Below are 18,557 nucleotides of genomic sequence, written 5' to 3'. Positions count from 1 at the left end.
ATTTTAGTGAAATTCACAAGGAATGGACTGAGGCTGGGGTCAAGACATACAGACGTGTCAAGGAATCTGGCTACAGTTGTCGTGTTCCTCTTGTTAAACCTCTTCTAAACCACAGACAACATCAGATGCATATTAAATGGGCTAAGGAGAAGAAGAACTGTACTGTTGCCCAGTGGTCCAAAGTCCTCTTTTCAGATGAGAGCAAGTTTTCTATTTCATTTGGAAACCAATGTCCTATAGTCTGGAGGAAGGGTGGAGAAGCTCATAGCCCAAGTTGCTTGAAGTCCAGTGTTAAGTTTCCACAGTCTATGATGATTTGGCATGCAATGTCATCTGCTGGTGTTGGTCCATTGTTTTGAAAACTAAAGTCACTGCACCCGTTTACCAAGAAATTCCTGAGCACTTCATGCTTCCTTCTGCTGAGCAGCTTTTTGAAGATGCTGATTTCATTTTCCAGCAGGATTTGGCACCTGCATACACTGCCAAAAGCACAAAAAGTTGGTTAAATGACCATGGTGTTGGTGTGCTTGACTGGCCAGCAAACTCCCCAGACCTGATCATAAGAGAATCTATGGGGTATTGCCAAAAGGAAAATTAGAAACAAGAGACTGAAAAATGCAGCTGAATGCAGGCTTCCATACCACCTCAGCAATGCCACTAACTGATCACCTCCATGCCACGCCGAATTGAGACAGTAATTAAAGCAAAAAGAGCCCCTACCAAGTATTGACTACATGTACAGTAAATGAATATACTTTCCAGAAGGCCAACAATTCACTATTATATATATATATATATATATATATATATATATATATATATATATATTAGGGGTGTAACGATACGCGTATTCGTATTGAACCGTTCGGTACGACGCTTTCGGTTCGGTACGCGGTACGCATTATGTATACCGAACGGTTCGTTAGAGTAATTAATTATATTTGAAAAAAAAAAAAAAAAAAAGAGAGAGAGAGAGAGAAATATAATGATATGCGTTCAACAAGGTAGCCCAATAACCCAAACAACGTAACAGGCAACGCCCCTGACACTCCCGAAGAAGAAAAAAACACCATCTTATATGTTTATGTTAGGCTACTCAGCAGGCGCTCGCTCACTCAGTACGCGCTGAAGGCTCGTTGCAAAATGGCCAATGCGTTTAACAGAAAAAGAAGATCCTCCAGTAACCAACAGGTCTGGTGTTTGGGTGCACTTTGGATTCCCTTTAAGCTATAATGGTGATGGCAAGAGAGTGGTGGATAAAAAAACAACGGTATGTCGCATCTGCAACATGACAGGGTACACCAGCGGGAATAAAAAAAAAAAAAAAAAAAAAAACACCAGCGGGAATATCTGGGATATATGCGTCAGTACTATCTGGGAAAAGACGAAAAAAAGGAGAAACATGCACGCAGCAAACTATCCCTGCAGCATTTAGAAACTATAGCTTACAGGGAATCCAACCCAAACACCAGACCTGTTGGTTATTTTAGGATCTTATATTTCTGGTCTGTTAAAGGCATTCGACATTTTGCAACGAGCCTTCAGCGCGTGCTGAGTGAGCGAGCGCCTTAGGGGCCGTTCACATATCGTGCCTAAAAACGCATGGAAAACGCTAAGCGCGTCTTTCTCCTCCTTTCCAAAGCGCTCGGGCAGAAGCGCTCATGAGGCGTCTGTCTTTGCTAAGCAACAATGACGTGCTCTCTCCATGAGACGCGGAAATTTCAGCGAAGGATAAATGGATTTGCAGCTCTAAAAATCGCTTGCAGTAGCTCTGCTACTAAATTTATTTCAAAATTGCAATCCATATACAACTATGATCAGCTGATCCTTCATCTTGGCTGAGCTCTCAACGTTGTTACGGGAAAGGATGAAGCTGATTGGTTAGTTCTTGTCACATGACCCGCGGTGCGCTTGCGGCATTCTGAAAAGTTGAGATGTTTTTACATTTTGCTGTATCTAAAACGTATCGAACCGAACCGAACCGAACCGTGACATCAGTGTATCGTATTGAACCGAACCGTGAATTTTGTGAACCGTTACACCCCTAATATATATATATATATATATATATATATATAATTTTTTCTTTTTTTTTTTGGTCTTATGAAATATTCTAATTTTATGAAATAATTTGTTGATTGGTGGGTTTTTGTTAAATGTGAACCAAACTCATCACAATTAAAAGAACCAAAGACTTAAATTTCAGTCTGTGTGCATTGGATTTATTTAATACACAAGTTTCACTACATATATATACAGGCCCTTCTAAAAAAAATAGCATATTGTGATAAAAGTTCATTATTTTCCATAATGTAATGATAAAAATTTAACTTTCATATATTTTAGATTCATTGCACACCAACTGAAATATTTCAGGTCTTTTATTGTTTTAATACTGATGATTTTGGCATACAGCTCATGAAAACCCAAAATTCCTATCTAAAAAAATTAGCATATTTCATCCGACCAATAAAAGAAAAGTGTTTTTAATACAAAAAAAGTCAACCTTCAAATATTTATGTTCAGTTATGCATTCAATACTTGGTTGGGAATCCTTTTGCAGAAATGAAATGCGGCGTGGCATGGAGGCAATCAGCCTGTGGCACTGCTGAGGTGTTATGGAGGCCCAGGATGCTTCTGTATGGCCTTAAGCTCATCCAGAGTGTTGGGTCTTGCGTCTCTCAACTTTCTCTTCACAATATCCCATAGATTCTCTATGGGGTTCAGGTCAGGAGAGTTGGCAGGCCAATTGAGCACAGTAATACCATGGTCAGTAAACCATTTACCAGTGGTTTTGGCACTGTGAGCAGGGGCCAGGTCGTGCTGAAAAACCAAATCTTCATCTCCATAAAGCTTTTCAGCAGATGGTAGCAAGAAGTGCTTCAAAATCTCCTGATAACTAGCTGCATTGACCCTGCCCTTGATAAAACACAGTGGACCAACACCAGCAGCTGACATGGCACCCCAGACCATCACTGACTGTGGGTACTTGACACTGGACTTCAGGTATTTTGGCATTTCCTTCTCCCCAGTCTTCCTCCAGACTCTGGCACCTTGATTTCCAAATGACATGCAAAACTTGCTTTCATCTGAAAAAAGTACTTTGGATCACTGAGCAACAGTCTAGTTGCTCTCTGTAGCCCATTTCCTGCACACGCCGTGCACGGTGGCTCTGGATGTTTCTACTCCAGACTCAGTCCACTGCTTCCACAGGTCCCCCAAGGTCTGGAATCGGTCCTTCTCCACAATCATCTTCAGGGTCCGGTCACCTCTTCTCGTTGTGCAGCGTTTTTTGCCACACTTTTTCCTTCCCACAGACTTCCCACTGAGGTGCCTTGATACAGCACTCTGGGAACAGCCTATTCGTTCAGAAATGTCTTTCTGTGTCTTACCCTCTTGCTTGAGGGTGTCAATGATGGCCTTCTGGACAGCAGTCAGGTCGGCAGTCTTACCCATGATTGCGGTTTTGAGTAATGAACCAGGCTGGGAGTTTTTAAAAGCCTCAGGAATCTGTTGCAGGTGTTTAGAGTTAATTAGTTGATTCAGATGATTAGGTTAATAGCTCGTTTAGAGAACCTTTTCATGATATGCAAATTTTTTGAGATAGGAATTTTGGGTTTTCATGAGCTGTATGCTAAAATCATCAGTATTAAAACAATAAAAGACCTGAAATATTTCAGTTGGTGTGCATTGAATCTAAAATATATGAAAGTTTAATTTTTATCATTACATTATGGAAAATAATGAACTTTTATCACAATATGCACATTTTTTTGAGAAGGACCTGTATATATAATGGTAGTATGTGCATATGTGTGTGTGTATATATATATATATATATATATATATATATATATATATATATGTGTGTGTGTGTGTGTGTGTGTGTGTGTGTGTGTGTGTGTGTGTGTGTGTGTGTGTGTGTGTGTGCGCGCACTGTTATTAGTTTATATATTTTAAATGTATATAGACAAGGTCAAAATCGTCTCATCAAACAAACTGTGTAAAATACTGAAATAAGTAATTTGGCCATTAAGGGTTTTTTTTTTTTTTTTTAGATTCAAGCACTTAACACCTCATTCCAAACACTCAAAATGCACCACACCTTTTCACAAGCCAATTTGATGGGAGACATTAATTTTGCATGTATTAATGAGCTAAGCACCACCTGCAGTACTACGGCTCTCAAAGTGTGAGCTGTGTTGCACAAAGCCCAGTGTCATGTGACCATGGGCTCTAGCACAGAATAAATCTGGGCATTCGCTTCATGTACACTGAAAATATCTGCCAATATTCTCCCCTGGGTTACTTACCACTTCAGTCCATCCACCCACACATTTTGATTTCTTGTTATTTGAAGCATTTAATGCAAGAATGAACTCTACAGCATGGCCTCTCGGCTCTGCTTGGGCAGCTGAAGTTCAGTGCCTACTTTTGACCAAGACAGTATGAAATAAAACACTGAGGTGTGCCGCTATTATGATATAATTCAGATGAAACATTCAAATTTTAGTCCCATACAATGCAAACAAACCATTTTTTATCTCCTGCCAACAAAACCACAGACAGAGATGTCTGTAATTGGGTATATATATATATATATATATATATATATATATATATATATATTGGGTATATATAAGTTTTTATTTGTTATTCAAATGTCATTTAAAAGACAATTTATTCTCAATAGACCAGTGCACATCACGGGATGGATTTAAGGTGTTAAAGCAAAGCTTTGTCTGCATTAGAATCATAATCATGGCTGTCTGCACATTTTTTATTGTCCTGTAATACTTCTGGGTTCTTTTTTAATTATTATTTCTGGATTTTCTTGTCTAGCACTGAAGTAAGCGAGCCTGTCTGGCATGTTCAACTTTTTTTTTTCTAGGTGTCAAAACGTAATGACAAACTAAGCCACCACATTCAATACAGGATCCAAGCTCTCTGTAAACTTCTTGTGGTTGGAGAAAAAAAAAAAAAAAAAAAAAAAAACAGTATGTGTGTATCTTTTCAAAGGTTCTGCAATGAAGGTCTTGGTGGCCTGCCGAACTCGTTAGGTCCCTGAGTGAAGCGCAGCTGTGCCAGAGAGGTCACTAAAAGCTGCATCTCATTTCACTGCGTTATTTTCAGTCGAAATTTAGAGAGACGCACAACCCGCAAATCTGGTTTATGTCGCCCTCCTGTTCCTCCAGTACCCCTTCATCATTACTGCTTGAGATGCCAAACTATGAGGGATCTGATGCAGGGAAAAAGCTACAAGGAGGGATAGCTCTTCCCGTAATTACAGACTCTCTCTTATCTCTGGGATGGAATTAAAAACACATTCCATGCAGACAGTCTCAGCACTGGCCTGCGGGAAGCAAATAAAAAGAGACTGCTGTTCGAGAATTGGAGAGGACTTTGGCAGTTTGATTAGAAACCGATGTGATCACGCTGTACATTATCTGACAATGCATAGGGCCCACAGAGTGACAGAGTTAATGAAGGAGGCTGCAGGAAGAAGAGCAAAAAACTCAGTGCATTAAGAAATAAGGCTTTTTTTTCTTTCTTTCTTTCTCTGTTTTTTTTTTTTTTTTACTTTTTTCAAAATAATTGTACAAATTTTGCTTAGCTTATTAAAAAAAAAAAAAAAAAAATACATGTACCATTAATAAAACACAAGATCACAAATACCTGTTGCAACAGACTGCAAATATGAGCTGCCAAAAATAATCACAAGTTTGCTATCAGGTTTCTGCCAAATAAAAGTTTGACAAAAAAAAAAAAAAAAAGCCTGCCAGAGATCGCTTACATCCAATTTATTTCAAACTAAAATTATCCATTAGATAATATCAGTGTACAAAACCCATTTCCAAAATTGGGTTAATTTCCCTGTCACAAACGACCATGTACATGTATATCAGTACAAATATACAGCTTTTTAATTTTGCCATTGATGTTTTGAGGTATGATACAATGCGAGATTTGCATTATACAAAAATATAATTATATGTATTAAATTATAAATGCGACTTGTTTTATCCAAACCTTTTTTTTCAAGGAGCAAATATGAAAAAAAAATAATAATAATCAGAAGCAGGGAACACACATTCACACACACACACACACACACATCATTTGTTTCCTTTTTTTTTTTTTTCAGTGTCTTTTTCCAGAATCCTCTGGGGTGACTTCACATGGCCTCCGGTCCAAAGATCTCCACACATTCAATGAGAATGGACTCCACTATTTGATTCTGAAACACCATATTGACCTCCATGTTTCCGGATTCAAGCTCGGGCCACATGAGAGTCGGTCCAAACACAATGCTGATGCCCTGAGTCGACATTAAGTTTTTCTTTGAGTTCATCAAGACTCTGTAAAACAGAAAAACACCAGATCATTGAAGCAACACAATAGCAATGAATATAGTTTCCAAGTCTTGTGAAGATCCCTAATGGAAGAACGGACTACGACGTACAAGTACAATCATTTAAGTGTGCATGTTTCCTGTCATAAAAAAAACTACTCAGATCGTCGGTGACGGACCAATGGCAGGGTGTTTTTGAGGACTTGTGCCTGGTCTTTGGAGGCATCTAAGCACACTTTTAGTGGAATCTCTCTGAGCTGAGGTTTGGCTGTGGTGGAGAAACAATCAATACTGGGGTATTGGAGGACTCTTAGAAGGAGCCAGATTGGAGCCCTCTGGCTCTGTTATGGGTTGAGGCCTGGAAAGGGGGGGAGGGATTGTGGTGGAAGGCTTCCTTCCAAGTTGTCAACGGGATCCTGACTAAGAGGTGGGAAGCAGGCTTAACATTTAGAAGCACACTTTGTATGGCTTAACCGCGGCCCAGTTCTGAAAGGTACTGATTAGGAGTGTGTTGGGTTTACTGCACTCACGTACATTGCACCGTAGTGTAACCGACGTCATGTGCCATCTACGTTTATGGTCACATCTATCAAAATAATGGTCTGCAATTATGCAACACAACTCAATGATCTATAATCGCTGCTTTGTTGTCAAAATACTCACGCACTCTGCTCTGAAAAAGGTAACGTTGGTGCTACATGTGACGTCCCTCCACATAAGTGTTATTGGGACTTTGGGAAGCCATTTCAGTCGAGAAACACAACTTAAGAGGCAGGCCAAGTGCTCTCAATAATTCCCCATTAATGTGTATAATTAACCTCGGCCATTTCGTTTCCCCTACATCACAGCTAGACGCTTGTCCTGCCATGAGCATTTTTAACCTAATTAGCGCACTATGATGTAAGGATCCCGGCTGCCATTGCTAATGGTCTGCTAATGATCTTAAGGAGAGAGACTTCATTTCCGAAGACATTTTTCAAAACATTAAATATGAAGCTTTTTGTCGAACCTTTTAGTGTTTTTTTGGTAATTATGCCACTGTGACACCACTATATACATGACCCCCACACCTCCCCCCCACCTTCACATTCATCTCTGCTATCAGTAATGCCAGATCGATTAAAATCATGATAGAAGCTTAATTACAGTCATTATCATTTTCAATTACGGTAGCAGCACACAGTTGGAAGAAGTGCAATTCGAAGACACTCTATGGAAGTGGAAAAAAATGATGTGACTCTGTACATCAAAAGAGAACCGCGTAAAAGACAACATACTGTTGTATATTTAAATAGTTTATATATAAATTATATCAAATTCACTAAAAAAAATAATAAAATAAAAATACATATGCATAGGTATTTTCTAAATTTATGTTTTCCCTAAATATCCTGATTTTATATACAGACACACACACACATATGTGTGTGTGTGTGTGTGTGTGTGTGTGTGTGTGTGTGTGTGTAGATACCATGTATATGAAAAAATAGTATCTATTTGTATTGTTTTATATAAAACATAAACATAATTTAAAGTGACAGTCCTGGTGACACTTGAAACATATTTACAAAAAAATAAAAAAGTAATTGCAAATAAATAATACAGAACAAACAACCAAACACATTAAATTAAGTACACATAAAAAAGTGTAGATATGTTATATTTCTATATCTTATTTTTTTGATCAGATGCTTGTCCTAAAATAATGCATATTAAAAGGTATATATTATAACATTGTATAAATGCATACATTTTATATAAACGTTTTCCATTGTCATTTTAAAATCTTGAGTTAAAATAGTGTCTCGTCTAAAATACCTCAGATTTAGAGAATGTATTTGTTGTACACCTTGCCTAAATTAACACTTTCAATTAAGAAATTTGTTGATTTGGAAAAGGGAAGGATGCAATCTGGTCCTCAGTATCTGGGTATTTATGGCAAAATGCACTCATTAAACCATCAGCTGACTTGGAGCCCAGTGAAGAAGCTCTGGTGCCTGGGTAAGGGCCAGGCTGTGGGCAGCTTGACCGGAGGTGACTGCGTTACGCCTGGTTGAATCTGACAAATCATTGATATCCCGTACATAAGCCGATGTGTACAGCTCAAGATGCCAATGGTTATTAATTAGCATCTCGTTTGCAAGCGGGGCATGACAGGAAATGGAGGATAGCTCACAATGCCGTAATTCCCCGCCTAGGAGGCCAGTGCTAATTGGGTCAGCCTAACTGGCTCCTGAAGAATCATGGGACGAATAATAAATTGAGGCAGGGTGGGGGTTACAGAATCGCTCCAAGCTTTAAACTGTGTCATTTTCGTGTTATAAGATGACGGCCTTGACTGAACCTATAAAAGAAAGGCTCACTTTTATCAGAGATACTTTGATTTTCCACTTCCGATATTTGAAGTTTGCCCATTTTTTATTATTATTGTTTATTACTTCCTGTCTGCGCCGTAAAAGGTCATAAACTGCTGGGCATATACTTTGGTGGATATCAAAAATTCACACAACGGCAGTTTTCTTCCATCTAATTTGAGAGACACCAAACATAGATGAGAAGAAATGTTTTTTGTTTCTTGGCTTTCCTGATCAGAGGTTTCTCCAGGTTTCTTTTCCAGCACAAAGACGAACGGAACCTTGAATTACTAACAAAAAACAAAACCTGTGGCCTTTTAAATCACTTGTGGTAAACGGGAAATATGAGGGGTGGTGACAAAACCTCCCACAAAAAATGACATAAATAGCACTACTGAGCAAGTGTACTGTTGAGAAAATCTGGTTGCCTTGACCACATCATCACAATGCGAGCACACAACTGGTTATTGAATCCAGGCTCCACGGACCAAAAGAAAAAAATGAACATTGGTTCCATGCGGGCACAGAAAGCGCCCACAACAAAGAGCTTTTGACTTTCACCACTTTAGATGAGCCAAGTCAGCGCAAAATATAACCCACGAAGGCATTACAGTAGGGGTTCAGAGAGCTGCTTCAGTTAGGTATACCTGTGTTATAAGAGAAAGACAGAAAGTGTACAAGCGAAAAGTGAGGTTTGAGCAGAGCTTACGCATATTGATACTTTGAGTGTGAAAGACGCCAAAGGCAACAAAACAAGAAAATGGTGTGTGCAATATTATGAATACTACCACAAGCTGCAAAGCATCTAACCTCATTGTTCTTTCTTCATCTCACTCTGGACTGCAAAATTACTACATTTGTCTTAGAAGGAAGGCAAATACAACACACACTCTAAGCTAATTCACTGCGACCGCACATTCCTTGCCTTTATTCATGGGAAAGTCATCCTGATATTTAGAGAGGGAAAGCAGTAGACAGAAACAAGTATGACTTAAGTGAGAATATAAAATAAACAGAACCACATCACTTGGCCGGGGTGTGGTGCCCACAAAGCAAACTGCGCTTTGGATCCGAAGCTCTCTTCCCGTTTATTGCTCTAATAGTGAGAGAAAGGAGCAGCGGGAACGTCGCTGTGGAGAAGGAACAGACTTGGTGGCACTACAGGGATTTTCAGTGTCACCACAAGTTCCACTGTAACAGCTCTTTGGTAAGCAGAATAAAAGCTGAATGGATTTTCTAATGCCACCATTCAGTGAATTTATGACAATGCTTTGTCCTCGTGCCTGTGTGTAGATCTGACTACAGATTTGGAAATGCTGCCAGTGATTCCCAACTATGGTGGTACTTAAGTAGGTTTGAGGGGCAGTTTGTGTAGATTCACAATGACAGTGAAATATATGTGCATATGTGTCATCTGTAAAAATATCAGAAGAAAATGCATCTAATAAACACAAATCAATACAAATCTGCAATAACGAGTTATATATTATCTTATAAAGCTTGACAAGTTTTTTTTATTTATCTGGTGAATAGTCTAGAATATAAACCTGCTGCCTCCTGTCCTACAGTATCCATCATGAGATTTACAAATATTAAATACAATATTTTATATCATACAGCAGTGCTTTCCAACTTGTTTTGTCTTATTTACTTTACTACATCAAGCACCCTTTCATCAATTAATAGGTTATTTAAATTATTATTTGTATGCAATTTTTTTTATTTTTATTTACTTTCTGATTTTTTTTAACTTTCTGAATATTGCTTAACATTGAATATTATTATTTTTATTATTATTATTACTGAAAATTTATTATATTATATTATATTATATTATATTATATTATATTATATATTTTCCATTTAACATTGATGTTTTAGTTTTTTACCATATGGTTTTATTATAAACCATAACATCAATGTTAAGTGGTAAACGATATAATATAATATAATATAATATAATATAATATAATATAATATAATATTATATAATATAATAGAATAGAATAGAATAGAATAGAATAGAATATAAACCCTCAGTAATTAAATAGCAATAATAATAAATGTTAAACGATAGAATAATGCTTAAAAAAAGTAAATTAAATTGCATGAAAATATTAATTTAAATAACCTATTAATAGAGGAAAGGGAGCTTGATGGAGTTTTGTAAATAAAACAAAAAAGTTGGAAAGCACTGCTGTATAATATTAAATATTGTATTTAAAATTTGTAAATCTCATGATGGATACTGTAGGACAGGAGGCAGCAGGTTTGTGTTCTAGCATGTTCACCAGATAAATAAAAAACTTGTCAAGCTTCATTATGGAATGCAGACCTAGTTTTCTTTAGCACGTCAGACTCTCAGAATATCGTGTTCCTGTCTAGAAATCGACTGTTCAATGAGTGTCTCTCTGTCTCTCAGTCACACATTAGTGTTTTCTGATTGGGAGACCTGGCATGAGCTACCCAACAGACTTTAGCACTAGTGCCAAAGGGCATGTTCCATTGGGGGAAGGGAGGAGGGGGTGCTCATCAATCTGAGATGAGTCCTGTGGCCCTCCTGTGCAGGGTGGTAAATGTGCAGAAGGGTAAAGTGGGATAGAACACCCCTCCTGGGAGATGGAGACTAGCCATATGGCCTTCTGGCTGTGCCAGTAACGCTATCATGGACAAGGACTTGAGCGTTGACACACGGAAACACGCACACACACACACACATTATGGTTCATATTGAGTCCTCTCTTCATGTCACATCCTGTTAATTGAGGACTTTTGTGTAAAAGGTTTTCAGATTGAGCACTATTTGTTGATTTCACTCTAAAAAAACGACTTTGTAATCTGTGACCATCTTTAATCTGCTAACATTATAAAAATACGTCACAAACTTTCCATTCGTAAAAACGGGAAGTTTCCATTATAGTCTAGTCTGGTTTTGTACTGTCAAGGTCAGCTGGCAGTGCAGAGCAGTGTGATGGGTTACTGACATCTCAAAGGGATAGTTCTCCCAAAAATGAAAATGTTGTCATTAGTTCCCTCACACCCACATGCCATCCCAATCCTGAATGGTTTCTGTACCTACACTGAAGTTTTTCCTTCAATGCAGCTCAAAAAAAGCTGAAATCAGACTTTCAAAAAAAGGATAAAGTATTAAACAGACAACGTCTGACCAGTTTTTTGAAGAAAGCTGAGCCACATGCAGTTAAACGAAAAGCTAGGAAGCCTAATTAAGTTGATACAATTAGCTAGATAGTAAAGTAAATGTCAGTTCTGTTTAATTTCACAAAGTAGACAGGCGGAAAAAAAAGGTAAACGTATAATGAGAGCTCATACGCAGAGAGAAGGTCAAGCACATTTTGTTGATCATTAGTGAACAGAGTGCAAGGTTTCAGACCACAGACGTTTGTGAAACCCTCTGAAGGTGACAGATACCAGTGAAGCTCAGATAAACTAAAATTACACTGATAAGAAAGTTCTAACATTTAAATTACAAAATGATTAATTTACTGTGTAAAATGTCCTACTTGTGATTTCCAAAAATAATATAATAAATGTAGGCGTTATCCTCCTACCACCCACCTAAATGTCCTGTGCGGGACCCAATATTTGGTTTCCGCCCATGGTTGTGTGTATGGATGGAGACTTACCTCCTCAGGTGCTGGAAGAGTAGTTTCATGGTGTTGTGGTTGGGTTTGGGGAGTTGATGGATCAGTTTCTTGAAGGCCTGAATCTTCTGTGTGGGCTCCCTAATTTCTGTTGGCAGGGAAGAGATGATGAAATGTTTTGATTTGGGTATTGCTCCTTCATTTGAACCTCTAGGTTCAGAGAGAAGCTAATGTCTTTTCCATCACTTTTTCATTAACATAGCTCATCTAACATCAAAATATTCCCCAATACTGGACCATTACCCCTTTCTCTATTAATTATAGAGACATGCTTGAGAAGGCAACATGCAGAATATGTCCCATTCCAAACTGCTGACTTACCAAAACGCCAATATATAATCGAACAGATTACTCCATTTATATGAAATTTAAATCCTACTTTTGATTTAATTTAGTTCTTAAATATGAATTTCGTTAAAATGTACAGTACAAGATAATCTCTTTTTAAGATGCCAAAATTAGCAGCATTTAGTCTGTGCTTATGCAGCTGTGTTATGCAGCAATAACCTTTACGCAGTTATCCAAACACATTTAGTACAATTGCATGGATATCTGACACCATTACACTTCTCAGCAAAATCATTTTGATTCTGTGCAATCACTTTATAAAGCATCTCGCTTTTAAATGGATGTAATTAAAGACGTTGTAGAAAAATAACCTATTCCGCCTATAAAATCAAAGCATAAACACCCCTAAACTTTTTCACTCTGGTGTTCAGTTTTTTCAACATGAAAGTACATGCGAGCGGTGCTAATGGTCCGTAATAGTCCACGTCCATTAAAAGCTGTTGTGCTGTAACACAAGCTGAAACCGGTGACCTCTTGACCCCGCTGCTCTTTACATGTCAGATGGATGATGACCTCATGGCAAACTCCTGAGAGGCACCAACCTGTGCGCTGACTGTTCTACATCAGTGTCACTACCTGACCTTTGACACTGACGTTCCCTGAACCCATTATGATGGATATAGTAATATAGCTGATTGTATTATTTCAAACACTGTTAGTGTAAAAAAAAAGCTTGTGTGGTAAACTAAGTAAAAGGGTAATTTATTGTTGATAAGGCTTTAATTTGGAAGGGTATTTTAATAATTTAATCGATGCTTTTGATCAATATCTTTATGGAACCTGAGCAGATGTTGAAATGGAGCTTTCACAGGGCCACCTGTGTGCACTCCAAACTCCCTCAGCTCAGATTTCACCTCAACAGATTTGGTTAAAAGAGTATTAACAGACCGTAAAGATTATACAGCCAACTATACACTACCATTCAAAAGTGTCCATACCAAGATTACAGTTATTTGCTAGAATTAAAATACAAACAGTAAGAGAAATGTAATAATTATTAAATATTATAACAGTTTAAATTAACTGATTTCTCTCATTTAACCCCGTGATGTCAAAGCTGAATTTTCAGCAGCAGCAATTACTCCACATGATACTGCACAAATTGTTTTAATACATTTTATTTCCATCCATGATGTGTTTTTCAGCATTCTTTGACTAATATAAGTTCAAAATATTTTGTAACAATGCACAAGTCTTTACTGTAATTTTGTACTTTTTAAAATGTAATGCACCCTTGCTGAAAATAAGTATTTTATATATATATATATATATATATATGTGTAAGTGCTTCAATTCTGCTTCATATCACATTTCCAACTACAATTGTCTCATGCAGTCAGTGTGAATGTGCATCCAGGCATCTACACTGCTGACATTCACAATTTCATTAGACTGTACAAATACCTTTTATAGCACGCCGTTTAAGGTTCAAAGTGCATCTTAAAGTGATACCTGGTATAACTGTATTGATTAACTATCACAATGAAACAAATTTGCATTGTATGATTGTAAATCAATTTAGATTGTTTACATTCTAAACAGAGCAAAATCTCTTCTGTCTTCCTCCTGCTAAGAAAACATCACTGGTTATTCCTTCTGTGGCTGGCTAACAGCTCCACCATGCTATTCATCAGAGGTGGGTAGAGTACCCAAAAACTTTACTCAAGTAAAAGTAAAAGTAATTCTAGAAATATTTACTCAAGTAAAAGTAAAAGTACTAGTCTTGAATAGTTACTTGAGTAAGAGTAAAAGAGTATCGGATAAAAAATCTACTCAAGTAGTTAGTTACTAGTTACTTTGGGTCATATATACGGAGCCTTTTTTTATATAGATATATAGACAAAAAATGTAAGTAATGTATGTGTGTGTGTATAAATGTATATATTTCATCAGCCTTTAATCCAATTTATGTAATTTATTATAAAACCCTGTCTGTTTATTTAAGTAACAAATATAGGTATCATGCCATAACATATTTTTAATACGACTGACTTTATTTTAAATGTGAATTTAACATTGAAAGTTAATGTGATATAAATATTGCTACTAATCTTTCATTGTTCAGAAAGAGAGCAAATAACATTTACATTAAACATAATTTTCACTGACAGTCTAGATTTCATTCACTCTCAGAAACTACCATTAAAATCACTGAAACTGTTAACACTGTGAAATCAATATCTTAATTATAGATTCGTACACACATCTGCACTTTGTTGTTTCTGACGAGAGAATTCGGCAGAAAGAGGTATTCAGTAAGTGAGCGAGTGAAGGAAGCACCGGCATTTCAGCGATGACTCATCGGAACGCCTCTGATTGGCTATTGCATTCAAAAGCTCAACAGAACCGTGTGTGATTGGTTAATGTGCAGCGCTGTAAAAACGCGTCTGTCTCTGGCTCAGCGCCAGCAAGCGATCACAGATCTGAATTTAGCAGCTGATGATATGACTTGCTGAACGTACTCGCACTGGTGTGATTGTATTAATATTAATAAAATCTTAATCGGCTATTCTTTGTCTTTTGGAAGCTGCATTCAACCTGTTATAAGCCACACACGTACAACAAACTAATGTCACAGTGGTATCGTGTACTGTAATCGAATGTAGCCCAAGTTATTACCTGTTAAACAGTAGACAGCACACGCGTTCATCTAATAAGGATCTCCATCGCAAGCAAATAATAGCCTTTGCAGATTAGCTTTCAATTCAGTGCAGTTCCATAGCCACGTTTTCAACGCTGCTAATATTCTTAAACGTTACAACTCTGAGTGAACCGCTTCAGAGCTCAGCGCGTGCAGCATGGAACTGAACGACTCAATCAAACTGATTCATGAACCAATTCACTCGTTTGCCGACTGGTTTGATCAAGCCTTTGAACAGAGTTGACTCAAAAGAATGAATCATTCGCGAATGGGCATCGCTCATTGTCCAGAGAAAAGTAGACGGCGCGTTTGGAATAAACTGAAGCATTTATTGCATTAAGATAAAGTAACGAGAGGGGCGTCGCCCACAGTAACGAAGTAAAAGTACAGATTTTTCCCAAAAAATGTACTCAAGTAAGAGTATAAAGTACCCATCTTTAAATATACTCCGAAAAGTATTCGTTACCCCGAAAAATTACTCAAGTAAATGTAACGAAGTAAATGTAACTCGTTACTACCCACCTCTGCTATTCATGGGATGTGCCATGGAAGGGAGCTGGCAGTAGTTATGCCCCCAGTCTACTGTACTGCCCAGGATGCCCCCTGGGCACTAATGGAGCAGATGTCTCCGTGTATACACCGCGCTGGCACAGGCTCTGCGAGCAGATGCCCCTGTCAGATGCCAGGTCTGTCAGTTGAGCACAGACAGAGACCATGTTCTAGGACAGAGAGCGAATCTCTGACCCGCTACTCTAGGTACCACTAGCAGAGGGACAATATTTTGTGCTTTTTAATGAAGTTAGCAATATAACATTAGGGTTTAAAGCTGTGCGTACGATGCCCTAAACCACTCAAAATAGAGTGATAACATCAATTTTAATGTCAAGGCCACATAATTAGTGAAACAATGTGTGTTCGAACTAGAATTCTTCACTGCAGCTTTCATCAACATTTTGTCTTTTACTTTATTCAAGCAATATCTTCTTTTATGACTTTCTCGTCAAGCATTATCTCAGTGGAGGGTGTTAGCTTTCTTTTGGCTTTGACACTGCATGGCAGTCGGCCTGTAAAATATTTAATCTAGTCATTATTGCTGGCATTATTGCTGTCATTAATTACTTTGCCTTTGGTGGCTAGCATATTGGAGATGGTCCCTTGTCCTGTATTTTGGACAGATGGTGGGGACAGTGTCATTAATATAAAACTCGTTCGAAATGCCTATACCCTAAATCAGCATGAATTCACTATGGTAAACATTGTTCTTATGGTACTTGAATGTATTTTTTCCATCCAGTTTTGCATTATTACAATACAGAACTAATTATGAAACACTTTTCTTTTTTTTTTTTTTTTTCTTTTTTTTTTTTTTTTGGAGAAGTCATTTTGGGAGATGAGATATTTAAAAAAAAAAAAAAATAATAATAATAAAAAAATATTATATATATATATATATATATATATATATATATATATATATATATATATATATATATATATATATATTTTTTTTTTTTTTAGGTATCATTAGTAATTCCTAGTAAATGTAAAATGTAAAAGTAAAATGACAAAACAGGATGTCACTTTCTAACACTACAGTTCAGATAAAAAAAAGAAAGTACAAAATTCTATTCCTACAGCTGCACAAATGCGGCAGAGCCATTGCTACAGTGCACACTCTATAAATCAAACTGAGAGAATCATTGTTTTGTGAAAAGAGCTGATGTACAGTAAAGAATAGATGCACTTTTGGTTACAAAAATCTGTGAATATAATCCAATTACAAACAATGAGACCATCTTTACTGCAGTACAGCTTTGCTTCTCAGTATAAGCCCATCTGCGAGCTTTGTCTGCGGGCTTCTTTAAGCCCCGTCAAGGCAAATATTAGCACACTGCAAATAGTCCTGCAGGTTATGATTAAGATTTTAAATGTATCCCAATTGAATACTTTGCTTTATGAATAACAAAGTCTTAGAGGATCGGCGCTGTAATTTATTAAACATGAAAAACTTCTTGATGAAATATAGAGGCTGGGAAGAGATTTATGCATCTGAAAATATTTCTGCATGCTAGCTTTGCATGGCAATGAGGCCACGTTGCACAAATGAGGAAAGCTGCATAGAATGTAAAGCCTTGTGATTCACAGACTGAAGTTTGAACTGTCATCTGAAAGAGCATAACATCAGAATAGACAAACAATTATGTTATGACAGATGTACTGTGTGACGCAGCTCTGATTGGCATTATTTCAGCACATTGTACACTACAATTGCGGCACTGTGGTTTCTCAAAGAAGAAGTCAAGCTGGAAATCTTACAATCTCGCTTTTTAAAATACGCGACCGGTCATCTTCAAATGTGATATAACGATACAGTCCATCTGAATGAACTTTCCAGATTACTACACAAACGCCGAATTGTGTGTGTGGGCCCGGAGAACAAAGCCTCCATTTGTCAACAAGTATGTCTTCGCTTTGTACAACAAGGCGAGCTTGTCTATTGGACAGGTGGCAGGACAATGTCGCTAAGATACCAGGCAATATGAATAATAGATTTAGTCCATCGTGAGCCAAGAGCTGGTGCCTGCCACATCCACAACAGGCTCCGAGTGAAAGAATGGAAAATTAGGCCAACTGTTCACCTGAGGACCCCGGGAAGCCCAAATGTTGGTTTGCGGGAGTGAGTGCGTACATGTTAAATAAACATACAGATTGCAAGCGAGAAGGCGAAATGTGCTCTGAGCATCTCGCAGATCGTGAGCGAAGGCGCCGTTTAAATGCTGGGCGAAGTCTTAAGCCTGAAGATTACATATTAATAATTGGCCCAAACTTCCAGTAAGCTTAAATTACTTTGAGTTCCACAAGATTTCCAGAAGCAGTGTGCGATTGGGCAGCTGTCCTAATTGAATGGATCCTTGTCCAAAGTACCATTCCAGAGACCTTTAGTTAATACCACCCATTTAAAGGGCAGCCATGGTTAGAGGAGCTGTCCTCTTTTGACAGTGATGGACCAATACAGAAGACCTGAGCCACTCAAGTATCAGCTGGATTCACTGAAATTGCTTGTCAGTGGTCTAGTGTGAGATCAATGAAACAGGATGTTGGGCAGTTTCGGTAAATGAAATGTAAGACGAGCTTCAAGGTTTAACCGTGCCAACATTGCAGACGGGGAGGAGCTTTGTAACCTACATACTAGAAAAGTC

The 18,557-nt window shown here is 37.7% G+C and overlaps 1 protein-coding gene across 2 annotated transcripts in view; it reads right to left on the bottom strand.

The window, feature by feature from the left end:
- Window positions 1-5,900: 5,900 nt before the first annotated feature.
- arhgap15 (Rho GTPase activating protein 15) overlaps window positions 5,901-18,557 on the bottom strand; it is a 33,318-nt gene continuing 20,661 nt past the window's right edge. For both annotated transcript variants that reach the window (XM_052566172.1, XM_052566173.1), the window contains 2 exons: window positions 12,351-12,456; window positions 5,901-6,359 (listed from right to left, as the gene is read on the bottom strand). In XM_052566172.1, coding sequence (XP_052422132.1) covers window positions 6,176-6,359; window positions 12,351-12,456 — 290 coding nt within the window. In that variant the 3' untranslated portion in view covers window positions 5,901-6,175. The remainder of the gene's footprint in view (window positions 6,360-12,350; window positions 12,457-18,557) is intronic.

The sequence above is a fragment of the Carassius gibelio genome, chromosome B9 (assembly GCF_023724105.1).
Source record: "Carassius gibelio isolate Cgi1373 ecotype wild population from Czech Republic chromosome B9, carGib1.2-hapl.c, whole genome shotgun sequence".
Taxonomy (NCBI): Eukaryota; Metazoa; Chordata; class Actinopteri; order Cypriniformes; family Cyprinidae; genus Carassius; species Carassius gibelio.
The sequence above is the reverse complement of the archived record's forward strand: the minus strand, read 5'-3'. Positions and strand labels throughout refer to the sequence as shown.